Below are 14744 nucleotides of genomic sequence, written 5' to 3'. Positions count from 1 at the left end.
GGGCTGCAGGGCCTCGGGGTGACAGTTCCTGTTGTCCTCGCATGTGCTTGCGGGGTCCCTCAGTGGCTAGCTCTCTCTTTTCTAGGCCTGATGAGCATTGCCCGAGCTTGGCGCTCCTGGGACGGGTCCAGTTTTCATGTGATAAAGAGGCTCTTTTTACTTTGGGGCTGCCCAGTTGCCTCCACAAGGCTCAGGTTTCAGAGTTTATCCTCAAACGCAGGTTTCCTTTCTTTTCAATACGCTTATTTTAGTGGCTGACAAGATAACACAGAAACCAGATTCAAGAATGCTTTGAAAAGGAAATGACCTGTAGTTCACCACCATGACACTTCTTTTCTATTTTTTACTTACTGCCTTCCACAAGCATCCACATTTTCGCAGTTACAGTCACAGTGAACGGAGCCACTTTGGACCTTTCCACTCCCTTTCTTGATCAGGGTTTGAACTGGGGTCCCTTTGGCTCTTAAGAGACCCCACCCAACCTGTCACCTTCTGAAGCCACAGGTGCCTCCCTGAGGGATGGTTTCCAGGTAGTACTTGTTCCCTACACTTTTCAGAATTTGTCCCTCTCAAAGCAGATGTTTCTCTGTGGGGCTTGTCTTAAAGAAGCAGGACTTCCCCCTCCCCATCCTGTGCCACCTGGAAGTCTCCCTCACAGAATCCCTTTCCTCGCTTTGCTCTTGCATTTGGGTGATGTGGTCCCTAAATGACTGACCCTTTAAACCTACTCACTTTATTTAGATGCTCTCAGATGTCCACGGCGATTGCTGCTTTGCTTGGCATTTCATAAAGAGCAGGGATTTCTGTAGTCTTGGGGAGGTTACGAGGAATTCTTAAAGGAACAGAGCACTGTTTGGGACTTAACTCTATTTCCTAATGGCAGCGCAGTGTTCCCTGGTGGCATGGGGTCTGAGGAGGAAAGATATAGGGGTGAAGGAAGTGGAGGAAGCAGAGGAAAGGAGAAGTGATTGGAGAAGCTGGCAAGCTCCTTGCAAGAAGGATGCAAGGTAGAAAGACACCACGAGACGACAGAGTGGCTACTTTCTCTGGCCCATTTAAGTCAGATTTTCAACTCACATTGTACTTTAGAACCATCTGGGGAGCTTTTTAAAAATACAGATGCAGAGCTCTGCTGCTTAGATATGCTGACTTAGTTGTCTGCATCAGTTTGTTTGTGTGTTTGTGTGTGTGTGTGTGTGTGTGTGTGTGTGTGTGTGTGTTTAAAAAAAAATCCCAGGTGATTCTCATATAGAAAGTGTTGCCAACTAATGTACTAAGAGACATGGGGTTTTATTTTTATTGATTAACATATGCTTTCCCTCATAATCAATATTTTTTACTACAATATTTTGTGCTTTGTGCTGTTTGGAGTTAAAATAAGTCATACACAGACTCCACCTTCAAAGAGCTCACAGATAAACACATAATGAACAATTGTCATCATTAACACATGCTGAGGGCCAGGAAAGCACATACCATGGGAACAGAGAGGAAGCACACCCAAGTGAGCCTATGGAAAATCATGGAAGGCTTCCTGGAGGAGGCTGAGTGTTGCATTGGATATTAAGTAGAGAGCAGAGATGTGAGAATGGATTTGATGATCTGGAGGGTCAGGGTGTCTAAAAGCCTAGAGGCAAAGGGAAGTGTGAGATATTTGGGAATTAGGTAATTCAATATGGCTGGAGCGTCATGCTGAAAAGAGAAAGAGTTAAAAATTCAAGGTTGGAGGAGAAAGAAGGGATAAGGACTTCTTGAAAAACCTTGAATTCCAGCTAAGGATTTGGGATTCAACTAAGGATTTGGGATTTTGGGACAATAGGGACATTGAGAAATTCTAAGGAAAGGAACCACGTGGCTGTATTTGCCATTTAGAGTGACACTCTGCTTGTGCGTGGAGAAGAGGCCCTTCAGTGGTCTGACCCTCGGTGATAGCGGTGGGGACAGATAGCCGTGGACAGATCCGAAACAGGTGAAAAAATGAATAATGCCCAAGGAAATTAGTAATTAGGAGGTATGAGATCAGAAGCCACCAGGGAAGAGAAAGCAAAGACAGAGCAGAGAATGTAGGAACTCTTTCCAGTCCTTAGCTGTGCTGGCGGGAGAGAACTAGACTAGCCGGAGGGGATGTGGGTGGGGTGGATGTACTGTGAAGGGAGGTGGGAATGTTCTGATGCTGCCTACACATTTCAGAACCAAGCTCGAAGTCCCCTCCTCTGGAAACTCTTCCCCCACCTCCTGCACCACCTTAGCCTTCCCACATTACAATTTAATTCTTGGTTTCTATGCCGTGTCTCCCCTTTCAAACCTCTGAGTGTCTCTGAGAGCCACAAATTGAATAAAAGAATAAAAGAATGGCCCTGGCCGGTGTAGCTCAGTGGTCAAGGGCATGTACCTGGGTTGCAGGTTCGATCCCCTCCCCGGTCAGGGTGCGTGTGGAAGGCAACCAATCAATGTGTCTCTCTCACATTAATGTTTCTGTCTCTCCCCTCTCTCCCTCTCTTCTACTCTCTTTACAAATCAATGGGAAAATATCATTGGGTGAGGATTAATGAAAAAAAAAATGAAAGGAATAAATGACTACAAATACACACATACACTCACATGCACACCCATTTTAGTTCATGTAAAACTGCAGTAGGACCTCTCGAGGTAAGCAGGACATCATTTGCATGTCTTTGAATTTGAAATCACACTTGTAGGTGGAACATATTCAAACAGCTCCTGAGCCTGTCATTCCTTGTGTCTTTGGAGCTCCACACAAGGCTCCCTGGGGCCTGAGTGAGCCCCGCCTCGGGGAAGCCAGCCTCGTGAAGGGTCCTTCTTAAGTGCATCTCACTTTGTTCTCTGCAGGGGCGGCTCCCAGTGCGCTGGATGGCGATCGAGTCCCTCAATTACAGCGTCTACACAACCAACAGTGATGTGTGAGTACATAAGTAAATAAGATGCTCAGTAAATAAGTTCATAGACTAAATGGAGCCAGAGTGGGCAGTGTCTGGGTGGAAGTCAGGGTGGCAGGCTTAGGTTTCCTTCTGCTGGTCAAGGACAGACCTTGTGGCCAAGGCTTAATGTCCAGGGGAGCAAGGGGCTCACCAGCCCTCTGTGGCTCCACTTCCAGACTGAGCCTGGTGCCTGAGACCCAGAATAGCTGCTGAGGGTCAGGGCTGGCCCGGCAGTCAGCCGGGGAGACCACCTCCGCTTGTGGGCTGCAGTGACAAGGCTCGGGCTGATGGTGGAAGGAAGGGGTGGGATCGAGACTTAGACCATCTTGCCCACCTGCCCTATTTTCAGGAGGAAAAACTGAGGCCGAGAGGGTTGAGAGGACTTGTTCACGGGGTTTTCTTAAGCTGGGGGTGAGGAGGAGGCTGGCAATTACTGTACCCTCACAGTGTGCAGGGCGCCTTTGAGGCATTACCTCACACATGTCTGCATAGCTCAGAGGCAGAAGCTGGCATCCCCACTTTCAGAATCATATACGAAGAGGCCTGAGGGTACAGTAAGTTACATGAGCATCAGGTGGCAGAGGTGGGATTTAACGCCAATTTGTCTGGCCTAGAATTTGACCTGCTTCCCATAGCACCACCTTGTACTCTCTACCTGAAGTAAGTGGGGCTCTGGCAGGACCGATCCCATTTTCCTGTTACAATTCCCCCCAGACCTAGGAGAGAAACACGTGCTGTGCGCCTGGGCCTGTCCCAGCGAGCAGACACTTAGCATTCTCTCTTCGGAGGAAGGGTCAGTCATCCTGGCTTTGGTGCAGACAATGACTACTTCAGCTCTTTAAGGATGCTGATGGTTGGTTTCCCATTTCCCGTCCGCAGATGGTCCTACGGAGTGTTACTGTGGGAGATCGTTAGCCTAGGTGAGTATCCGGGTGTGTCTCCCAGTGCCCCTCCTGTGCTCCCTCACTGTGGACCCCACAGGGACCATCTGTATGTGGTGCCACCAAATGTCACTTGGAAACAGAGCTGTGTGGGTTCCCATGTGTGAGTGGATTTTAGTCCCATGTTTCTCCGTATCTGATGTCATGTGTAATTGTAACAACCTGGTGGCCATGAACTTTGTTATAGGTTAATTGTCCCCGCTTGTGCAAAGATGTCAGAGAGCTCTTCCAAGTTTATTTCCACAACGTCAAGGTGGTATGATGTAGTCGAGCAAAAAATCACGTTTTGAAGGCTATTGAATAGCCTGTGAGAATGTGCATGCCCCCCAAAATAAGTTTCACGTTCATCATGACCCCAATTTTAAATATTACACTTTAAAAGACTGGAAGGACTACATAGAATGTTAATAAAAGCTATTGTATTTTTTTCTTCATGCTTTTTTATATTTTCCAAGTTTTCTACAACTATGTATGCTTTCAGATTTAAAATTAGGAACTATTATAGAGTAGATAAAACAAGAATTACGTAATATAATTACTTCCAGTTAGGAAAAAGGTACACCTTGTTGGTACGATGGGTGTGCTGTGTGCAGACAGACTTGGGAAAGCAGCAGCGCTGTGAGTAGGACGTGGATCTTTGCACTGCGGTGCCGTCCGTAGCCCAAGGCCAGCTTTGATTGCGGTGGGTATGCTCAGAGAGGAAGGTCATGCTGGGTGCGCACCCTGATATGCCCCTTCCTTCTTTCAGTCTCTTGGCTTCTGAGCCCCTGGGCAGAAGACTTTGGCTTCTGCACCAGAGGGGCTGAGGGCACGTTTCCTGTCTTCCAGGCGGCACCCCCTACTGCGGGATGACGTGTGCAGAACTCTACGAGAAGCTGCCGCAGGGCTACAGACTGGAGAAGCCCCTGAACTGTGACGATGAGGTGTAAGTTGGGCCTGTCCTAGGGCCATTTTTAAATATATATATATATTTTATTGATTTTTTTTACAGAGAAGAAGGGAGAGGGATAGAGAGTTAGAAACATCGATGAGAGAGAAACATCAATCAGTTGCCTCCTGCACACCCCCTACTGGGGATGTGCCCACAACCAAGGTACATGCCCTTGACCGGAATCGAACCTGGGACCCTTCAGTCTGCAGGCCGATGCTCTATCCACTGAGCCAAACCAGTTAGGGCTGTCCTAGGGCCATTTATCTTCACCTCCCTGATGCCTGTTTCATGCGTAGACAGACTCCAGTGAAGGGATTATCTCACTCCTACACATATACATATACCTTCATGCATGCACGCACTCATGGAGGTCACAAAGAGCAGCGATAATGGGGTTCTTTACCCTAATGGGGTTATGCAATGGCAGGGAGGAGGAGCGTCCCAGGCATGGAAATCCAGGAGGAACTGAAGGTGACAGTTCTTAGGAAAGCTGAAGATGAGATCAGCAAGAGCAGAAAAGATCCAAAACAAATTAATGACATCATTCACAAATATATGTATGCAATCTTGAGATGAACTTTGGGGATAGAACTTCCAGCTGTTACATTAAGGATGATGGATCTTCCTTCATGGGATTTTGCGTCCTATAGTAAAAATTACTCCGAGGGGAAAAATGATGAACTTTAGTGATACTGGAATTCCCACAGCCTCGCTGAGGGAGAGGCTGCCTAACTGGCATAATTTGAAGAGTGGAAGGCTAGGTGGAATAAATAATTTAGCGTCCAAGAGTGAAAGAGGGTGTAATCAGGTTCCCAGCACAAGAGACACAACCTCTTCCGTCCTGGGCAGACCTTGTCTCACTGGACCAAGTCTCCAAAATGCCACCTTTTGAGATTCATCCCATGAGGAGTGAGCTTTCTTGGTTATGAAACTTCTGTTAAAGTACAACCTGTTCTAGAATCCTTGACACCCAAGGCCAATGGCTGAGAGTCTGTGCACATTAGGTTCCCGGAGGCACTTGTCCAGTATGTGAAATCTTGAACCCCACTCGCAGGCATTGGTTCAGAGGGTCTAGTGTGGGTCTCCAGAATCTGCATCCTGATAATGCAAGTAGTTCTGGCCACATCTGAGAAAGTACTGCCTTTGACCATGCTTCCCAAGCTATGTTTATGGAACGTTCAAGACCTTAATAACACAGGGATAAAGGAATTCTGGGGTCAGTTATACTAGTATTTGGGAAGTGTTGTGCTAAACCTGGTTAAACAGGGTTTTTTGTTTGCTTGTTTTTAAAAATATGTATGTATGTATATTTTTTATTGATTTCAGAAAGAGAGAAACATCAATGATGAGACAGAATCATTGATCGGTTGCCTCCTGCACGCCCTCCACTGGGGATTGAGCCCACAACCTGGGCATGTGCCCTGACCAGGAATCGAACCGTGACCTGCTGGTTCATAGGTGTCAGGGCTGACCAGCAGCCCCTGAATGATGGATGAACAGATTACTCAGACACAATTTGACTGTGCAAGAGAGGGCTAAGGGCTCCTGGCTCTAGCAGCCAGAGCAGCCTCTATTGCCTGCCTCTTATTGCAGTTTTTATCTTCAGATACAGTCAGTAGGGTGAGTAATCTTGGGCAGACACATGTGTTCACATTGTGCTCTAGGCAAGGGCATTCAGGGATTAAGCATAAGGATTCCAGTAAACACCCCGGAGTCTGCACATGCACAGGCTTGTTTGGAAAGGTCAAGGAATAATTAGGAGCACAGCCTTTGACACTCCTCTAAGTCTCCCCTAAGTCAGAATTCCGATAAACAGGGCAGGCGGCCTTCCACACACTTTCCTTTTCTCAGAATGTCCTTGTTACAAACTTTCCAACCAAGTCTCTTGTGCTCCCCAATACATAGGTCGACGCTCAACCACTGAGCCACTCCAGCCAGGCTGTTTGCTTATTTTTAATAGCAGGATTTCTCAAGATTTTACTAGCTGACCCCTAAGAGGGATATGCAGAAGTGGCAATTTTGCACACTTATTGGAGCTTGAAGCCATTTTTTAAAATGAAACACTAATATTTTGAGAGATGTAGTATTCCAAGGAAAATGCTGCCCTAGAGACATAACTCAGTTCTTTCCACCTGATCAGAAGAGCTGAGGCCAAGATCCCCAGGCATGGCACCCGGGTGGGCATTGGATCTACTGGGAGAGAAAAGAGGGCTTGGATAGGGAGGCGGGAGGCCTAATAGGAGCTTCCTAGTGCTCTACTTCTATCGCCTGCTGGCCAAGCTTAATGATCATGGATTGAATGGCCACATTCTCTTATTTCCATACTCTGCACCTGGCCATGCCCAGGACTGCAGCACAGTCACTAAGGTAACCCTTTTACTCTTTGTTTTCAAAGGTATGATCTAATGAGACAGTGTTGGAGGGAGAAGCCATATGAGAGGCCCTCATTTGCCCAGATTCTGGTGTCCTTAAACCGGATGTTAGAAGAACGGAAGGTGAGTATGGAATTCAACCAGGGGCTCTGTCATTGGAATTCCTCATGTGCCCAGTGTGGTGAATAAAAATTGTTTGATGCAATTTAATGAGTTCTTCTGGGCACAGCCCTAGGTATTATAGGGACACAAAAGATGTGACTCCCAACCTTGAGTAAGTTACAGTTTAGGAGGAAATAAGAACTCTATACAAGATATAGTCACACATAGAACAACATATAAAATTAGCCTATTTGAATTAGAAGGAATCTTACATCTTCTCAGCCTGACCCTATAATTTTATAGACGAGGAAACAGACCCACGGGCACACAGCAGGTAACACCAGAGCATGGTCTTCAGGTTACTATGGGGAGGGTCAAGAATTCTATAAATATTTCTAGAAGGTAGCTGGCTATATGTATCTGGAGTTAAAAAGGCAAATCTAAATTAGGGAGATAGATTTTGACAGTCATCAAAACCCAAGTGGTGATTAAACCAGAACGAGATGTGGGTTTGATGAGATGGGTGCCGTGAAGGTGAGAAGTGGGCAGAGGCAGGGCCCTTAGCAGCTGGAACACTTCAGGAGGGACCAGTGAGAGACAATGAGAAAGGGAAGCTCAGAAACGGGGAAGTGAGAGAAACATTTACTAGCAGAAGTCAAGGGGTACATACAGTCCAGAAAGAAAGTTGTCAAATACAAAAGGAACCGAGGACAGCAAAGTGTCCCCCAAGTACCTGGTATTTGAATGGAAACAAGCAAAGGACAGCAGAAAGTTGCTGCGGCCGCCTCTGAGCCACTCTTGTTCTTCCAGACCTACGTGAATACCACGCTGTATGAGAAGTTTACCTACGCAGGGATTGACTGCTCTGCTGAAGAAGCAGCCTAGGGCAGGCCTCCATCGTCTATGTATTCTGTCGCCCCTTCACGGGCACGAGAGACCCTTGACAGCCAATGCCAAGACAACAAGCGAGCCTGTGCCAGGAGACAGAGAACAGTGGGGTGTGTACACTGCTGTATGTCTGGGACTTTCACACGAAGACCCGTGTGTGAATCTACGCACACTCTGATTCTACATAGAACTGTACATACTGTTTTGAGTCAGAATGGGCTGAACTCAGAATGCCTGTTTGTGGTTTCATATGCAATAATATATTTTTCTAAATGTGTGGATTTTAAAGATAGGTGTGAAAGTACAATGACTGTAATGCATAACTCATTATTGTCCTAGATATTTTTGATATTTACCTTTATATTGAATGCTCTAAAATGTCTTGCTGTACAGAAGTAAAATATTGTTAACAAACCTAACACTGACCCTGATAGCACAGGTAAGGAAAGTGTGGGAATTGTAGGAGTCTTAACAGGACATAGGTCAACATTAAAGAGACGGGAAAACCCAGGTGATGACATGTAAAGCAGATTCTCCTGTCTCTAATGCTTCTCCCTCACCGGTAACAGCCATCCAATTTCAGTCATTTGACAACATGCTTACGTGTTACCAGTGCCCATCAGTCTGTCCAGAACATTAACATCTAAAAATAGACTTAAGTCTCATTCCTTACATGCCTAAAACCTTTTGACATGTATAAATAAGTTTGAAAGACGAATGGGATTTGGTTTTACTTTCTCTGGTAAAATTGATTTGTGTATTTGAAGACATTAAAATAGGAAGCCTGGAGTTACATTTGGGAGACATGTGACATTTATCATGTCAAATTAACATACCTAATGTATTGCACATTGTAAAAACGTTTAGTTTTGACCCGTTGTACGTTTTCTCTTTATACTGTAGGCACATGTTACACTGAGATCATATAGTGAATAAATGTCTTGCCTACCCACTGTTTTGTCCAGCAATGTGTCTTATAGTATTTCCAAATGTCTTCATTGTACTTTATAGAAAAACACCTTAAATCGTCATTCTAACTTGTCAGTAACATGCATGTAGAGCAGTTGCTGGAATTCTCCATTCGGCATGGTATGTCAAGCTCACAGATTGGAAACATCTTCTAGAAGTGTTCTACTGTCTAGTCCGTGTTCTTGCACCAGAGCAGCACCCCACTGGTAGAGGTTCAATGAGAACCGAGGGCTTAGTACGGGATTCCCTTCTAATTGTGTGACGATGCTAAACAGTCAGCATACCACATACAGTTCCATGTTCCTGCCATCTAACCAACTGTATGCATTCAGCAACAAGGACAAGGAAACTGAGTTTACTCCAAAGGATCTTCATTCACAACAGCATATTCAAGGGGAAACAGAGGAAAAAGCCAAGACTGCTGGTAGGCCACTGATTTAACCAAGTAAGTGGAACCTCGAATGACAAGCCATTGAAAATATGTCTAAACTAGTGGCCCGGTGCACGAAATTTGTGCACATTAAAAGGGTATTAATTAGAGGAAATAATTTAATATTGCTATTTGCCCTTTCTCTGTAATATAAGTGTGAGAGATGAAAGAAAATTAGTAAAATGTATATGAAAACTTTCCTCCTGTCAGAGTCTGGGGCACACCACGGGACCCAGAGTCAAGTCCCTGCCCACCCACATGCACCTCAAAGTAGCGTGAGACCCAGACCTGGCTTCCCCCCACCCCCCTCATTGGGATAGATCCAGACCTGGCTAGTCCCACACTTGTCAAGCCCTGCTGGGCAGGGAACGTAGCCTCAGGTCCCCTGGCCCGGCGCCAGGATGGGGGGCATGGCCTGAGGTCCCCCAGCCCAGACCGGGGTGGGGGGCATGGCCTGAGTTCCCCTGTCAAGCCCCGCCAGGCGGGGGGGGTGGGGTGCAGCCTCAGGTCCCCCGGCCTGGCACCGGGAGGGGGGAACAACATCAGGTCCCCTGTCAACCCCCATCAGCAGGGGGGTGCAGCCTCAGGTCCCCCCTGGGCAGGGGGCGCGGCCTGAGTTTCCCCGACCCAGCACTGGGGGTGCACCTTGAGGTCCCCTATCAAGCCCTGCCAGGCAGGTGGGTGCTGCCTCAGGTTCCCTGGCTCGGTGCTGGGGCAGAGGGTGTGGCCTGAGGTCCCCCGGCCTGGTGCCGGGGTGGGGGGTGCAGCCTGAAGTCCCCCGTCAAGCCCCACCTGGTGGGGGGCGTGGCCTGAGGTCCCCCGACCTGGCGCTGGGGCTGGGGGAGCAGCTGAGGTCCTCTAGCCCAGCACCAGGACAGGAAGTGCACCTTGAGGTCTCCCATCAAGACCTGCCAGTTGGGGGGGAGCGTGGCCTGAAGTCCCCTGTCAAGCCCTGCTGGGTGTGGAAGGTGGCCTGAGATCCCCTGTTAAGCCCCACCGGGTGGGGGGCACAGCCTGAGATACCCTGTCAATCTCTGCCAGCCTGAGGTCCCCTGTCAAGCCCCACGGGGGCAGGGGAGGGCAGGGGAGGGCAGGGGAGGGCAGGGGAGGGCAGGGGAGGGCAGGGGAGGGCAGGGGAGGGCAGGGGAGGGCAGGGGAGGGCAGGGGAGGGCGTAGCCTCAGGTCCCTGCTGATTGCTCGTTAAGGCTCCTTATGGGAATTTGGCCTCAGCTGTGGGTGCAGCCATCTTTGTGATGGAGTGATGGTTAATTAACATATTCCCTCTTTATTAGATAGGATACAGTTGACCCTTGAACAACACGGTGGGTGATTAGGGGTGCCAATCACCTGTGTAGTTAAAAATCCATGTATATAATATTTGACTTCCCCCAAATAAATAATCTGTCAACCTAAGGCCTTACTGATAACATAAACAGTCAATGAACACATATTACATATGTATTAATACTGTATTTTTACAATAAAGCTAGAAAAAATTTAAATAAGAATTAAGAAAATCATAAGGAAAAATACATTTATAATGTTTGTTTAAAAAAAAAACAACAACTATGTGTAAGTGGACCCATGCAGTTCAAATCCCTGTTGTTCAAGAGTCAAATATACAGTACACAATAGTTCCTTTTGCTTTTTACCCAAATTATGTAGTATGTAGAGATACTCCTAGTTACTCTTGGTTTGCATGTACATCGAACTGGATAAGAATAAGATGATCTGAAAATGCAGATAATTTTGCATATGGTTTTAGAATGCACAATAAGGTTTTTTTCTATTATAGTTGGGTTTTATCTATTTAAAAAATTAAAAATTACATCATTATGACTTTATCTCACATCAAGTATATGACAAAAGAGATGGCTAAGTACTTATGGTAGCAAGAAAAAGGTCTTCAGTGATAATTAAGAAATCCTTGTAAATTCAAAATACCCAAGCAGCAAACCTGAGGTATGCTCCCTGAGGGCATATCACAGTCAACTATCAGAAGGTGACTAATTCCCTTTGGTGCCAAGGCCACACTACCCATTGCTCTGTGACTCATCTATACCATGTCAAAGAAACCTCTGTAGTCTTGTAGCATGTTACCAGATTAATATTGAAAATCATGGACTTTTACTCAAAGGGAAATTGTCAAATTGCATAAAGCCATTTAGTTTCCACATTACCAAAGAGCAATTAAGAAAGCGATAACCTCCTCAAAGAGATTAGACACTTCAGGTATGGGAATATGGATTAGAACTTACTATGTTTAAAAGAGCCATAGGATACTCCCTTTAAAAAGAAAATCAGTCCTGGCCGATTTAACTCAGTGGTTAGAGTGCCAGCCCACAGACCAAAGGGTCATGGGTTCATTCCTGGTCAAGAGCACATACCTCAGTTGCAGGTTCATCCCTTCCCTGGGTAGAAGGAGGTAACCAAACAACGGTGATGTTTCTCTCTCCCTTCTACCCTCCTTCCCTCCCTCCCTTCCTCCTTCCCTCCCTCCAACTCGCTCTAAAAAAAAACATCAAATCCTCTGGTGAGGATTAAAAAAAAATCAGCGAATTGTTGATATGAATTAAAATCAAGAAACAGAAAGTAAGATTGGAAACATAAGAATCTTAGAAGAATCCACAGGCAGCAAAATATCAGACATAAGTCATAGCAATATCTTTACTGATACAGCTCCTAGGGCAATGGAAACGAAGGAGAAAATAAACAAATGGAACTACATCAAAATAAAAAGCTTCTGCACAGCAAAAGAAACCATCAACAAAATAATGAGAAAGCCCACTGCATGAGAGAACATATTTGCCAATGTTATATCCAATAAGGATCTAATCTCCAAAATTTATAGGGAACTCCCACATCTTAACAAAAGGAAGATAAACAATCCAATCAAAAAAATGGGCAAATCACCGAAACCGGTTTGGCTCAGTGGATAGAGCGTCGGCCTGCGGACTGAAGGGTCCCGGGTTCGATTCCGGTCAAGGGCATGTACCTTGGTTGCGGGCACATCCCCAGTGGGAGGTGTGCAGGAGGCAGCTGATCGATGTTTCTCTCTCATCGATGTTTCTAGCTCTCTATCCCTCTCCCTTCCTCTCTGTAAAATATCAATAAAAAATATATTTTAAAAAAAATGGGCAAATGACCTAAGTAGACACTTTTCAAAAGTAGACATATAGAAGGCCAAGAGACATATGAAAACATGCTCAAAGTCACTAATCATCTGAGAGATGCAAATCTAACTGACAATGAGGTACCATCTCACACCTGTCAGAATGGCTATCATCAACAAATCAACAAACGACAAGTACTGGCGAAGATGTGAAGATAAAGGAACCCTCTTACACTACTGGTGGGAATGCAGACTGGTGCAGCCACTGTGGAAAACAGTATGGAGTTTCCTCAAAAAATTAAAAATGGAACTCCCATTTGACCCAGTAATCCCACTTCTAGGAATATATTCCAAGAAATCAAAAACAATCAGAAAGGATATATGCACCACTATGTTCATAGCAGCACAATTTACAATAGCTAAGATCTGGAAACAGCCTAAGTGCCCATCAGCAGATGAGTGGATTAAAAACCGTGGTACATCTACACAATGGAATACTACGCTGCTGTAAAAATGAAACAACTCTGACCATTCGCAACAGCATGGATGGACATGGAGAGCATTATGCTAAGCGAAATAAGCCAGTCAGAGAAAGATAAATATCACATGATCCCACTCATTTGTGGAATATAATCAACAACATAAACTTATGAACAAAATAGATCCAGAGACATAGAAGCATCGAACAGACCATCAAACCTCAGAGGGAAGGTAAGGGAGGGTTGAGGGGTGGGTAAGAGATCAACCAAAGGACTTGTATGCATGCATATAAGCATAACCAATTGACACAGACACTAGGGGGGTGAGGGCATGTGATGGGGGGTTGCTGGGGAGTGGTCAATGGGGGGAAAAGGAGACATATGTAATACTTTATACAATAAAGAATTAAAAAATAAAATAATGTAACAGGACACCACTTAGAATAAAAACACATTACACAATAGCCAAATGACCAAGACTCTTAACAGGATGCACGGAAAAGTTTACATTTACTTCCATATATTTTTGTAAGGAAAACCTTTACTTCTATTTGTCTGTAGGAAAGCTAAAGAAAACTGTTAAAATTGTAACTCCAAGAAGTATGATGGTGTTAAGTATTTACAGAAAAAGATGTAGGTAACCTGAGAAAAAATCTTTGTGAATTATGTCATGGACCCATTCCTTCAACTGTAAACCATCTTCCACTGTGATGTGCACACTACCTCTGAGGGTGAGCCAAAAATTCCAACTAACCTCATTCCTCCCAGCACTGCCCAGTCACAACTTTAGAAACCACTGTGCCAATTTAACCTTTAAGATGTAATAAATAAACTTCAACAGCAATTTCCCTCCTCCTCTATCTGAAACTGTCAAGAAACCTCATACCTTATTGACTGAACTCTACTGCCAGCAGCGGAGGTCAGGGGCAGACACCACGATGCCGAGATATTCTTGGGCAAAGTGATTTCTTCTTTCTTCTCAGATCTTCTTTCACCTTCCATAGGACCAGTGCCATGCAGGCATTTTCACTTGAATTGTGACCTCCAAACAGTGGAGAATATAAAGTAACACATTAGACACAAGGTGGTTTATTGTGCTGTTATCCATGAATGTTCTCAAAACAAAGCCTTTTATAGCAAAACTAGAGGCCCAGTGCATGAAATTCGTACACTGGTAGGGTCCCTAGCGGCTGCCGGCTGGGTACTCCCTCCCTTCCCGCAGCTGGCCCCGCCCCCTAGTTAAACTCCCGGTCAAGGGGACAATTTGCATACTATGCTTTTATTATATAAGATTAACACTGCCACTTACCAAAATATAATTTTTAACACCCAAAACAACCCCTAATGATCGTTATATAAATGTTTTCTATAAATCCAGAGTAGCAAGCATCTCCCTTTTTCTGTGGACTGTGCCGTGCCACATGGCCACTTCCTTGCTGGGATTGGATAGCACACCGGTAGCTTCTCCATGTACCTCTTTTCCAGGGAGATATATAACAGCAAAATGACCCTCCCCCCCCCCCCCCCCCCCGCCAAAGGACAGAGATCTGGCAAGGAGCTGGAAATATGGAGTGCTAGAAA

At 45.5% G+C, this 14744-nt stretch overlaps 1 protein-coding gene across 1 annotated transcript in view; it reads left to right on the top strand.

The window, feature by feature from the left end:
• TEK (TEK receptor tyrosine kinase) overlaps positions 1-9136 on the top strand; it is a 116796-nt gene extending 107660 nt beyond the window's left edge. The window contains exons 18-22 of the mRNA XM_080668289.1: positions 2851-2921; positions 3819-3859; positions 4709-4805; positions 7207-7306; positions 8096-9136. Of these exons, the coding sequence (XP_080524415.1) occupies positions 2851-2921; positions 3819-3859; positions 4709-4805; positions 7207-7306; positions 8096-8170 (384 nt within the window). The 3' untranslated portion in view covers positions 8171-9136. The remainder of the gene's footprint in view (positions 1-2850; positions 2922-3818; positions 3860-4708; positions 4806-7206; positions 7307-8095) is intronic.
• Positions 9137-14744: the final 5608 nt, after the last annotated feature.

Source organism: Plecotus auritus (assembly GCF_963455305.1).
Source record: "Plecotus auritus genome assembly, chromosome: 5".
Lineage (NCBI taxonomy): Eukaryota > Metazoa > Chordata > Mammalia > Chiroptera > Vespertilionidae > Plecotus > Plecotus auritus.
Note: the sequence above shows the minus strand (reverse complement) of the source record. Positions and strands in the feature narration are given on the sequence as shown.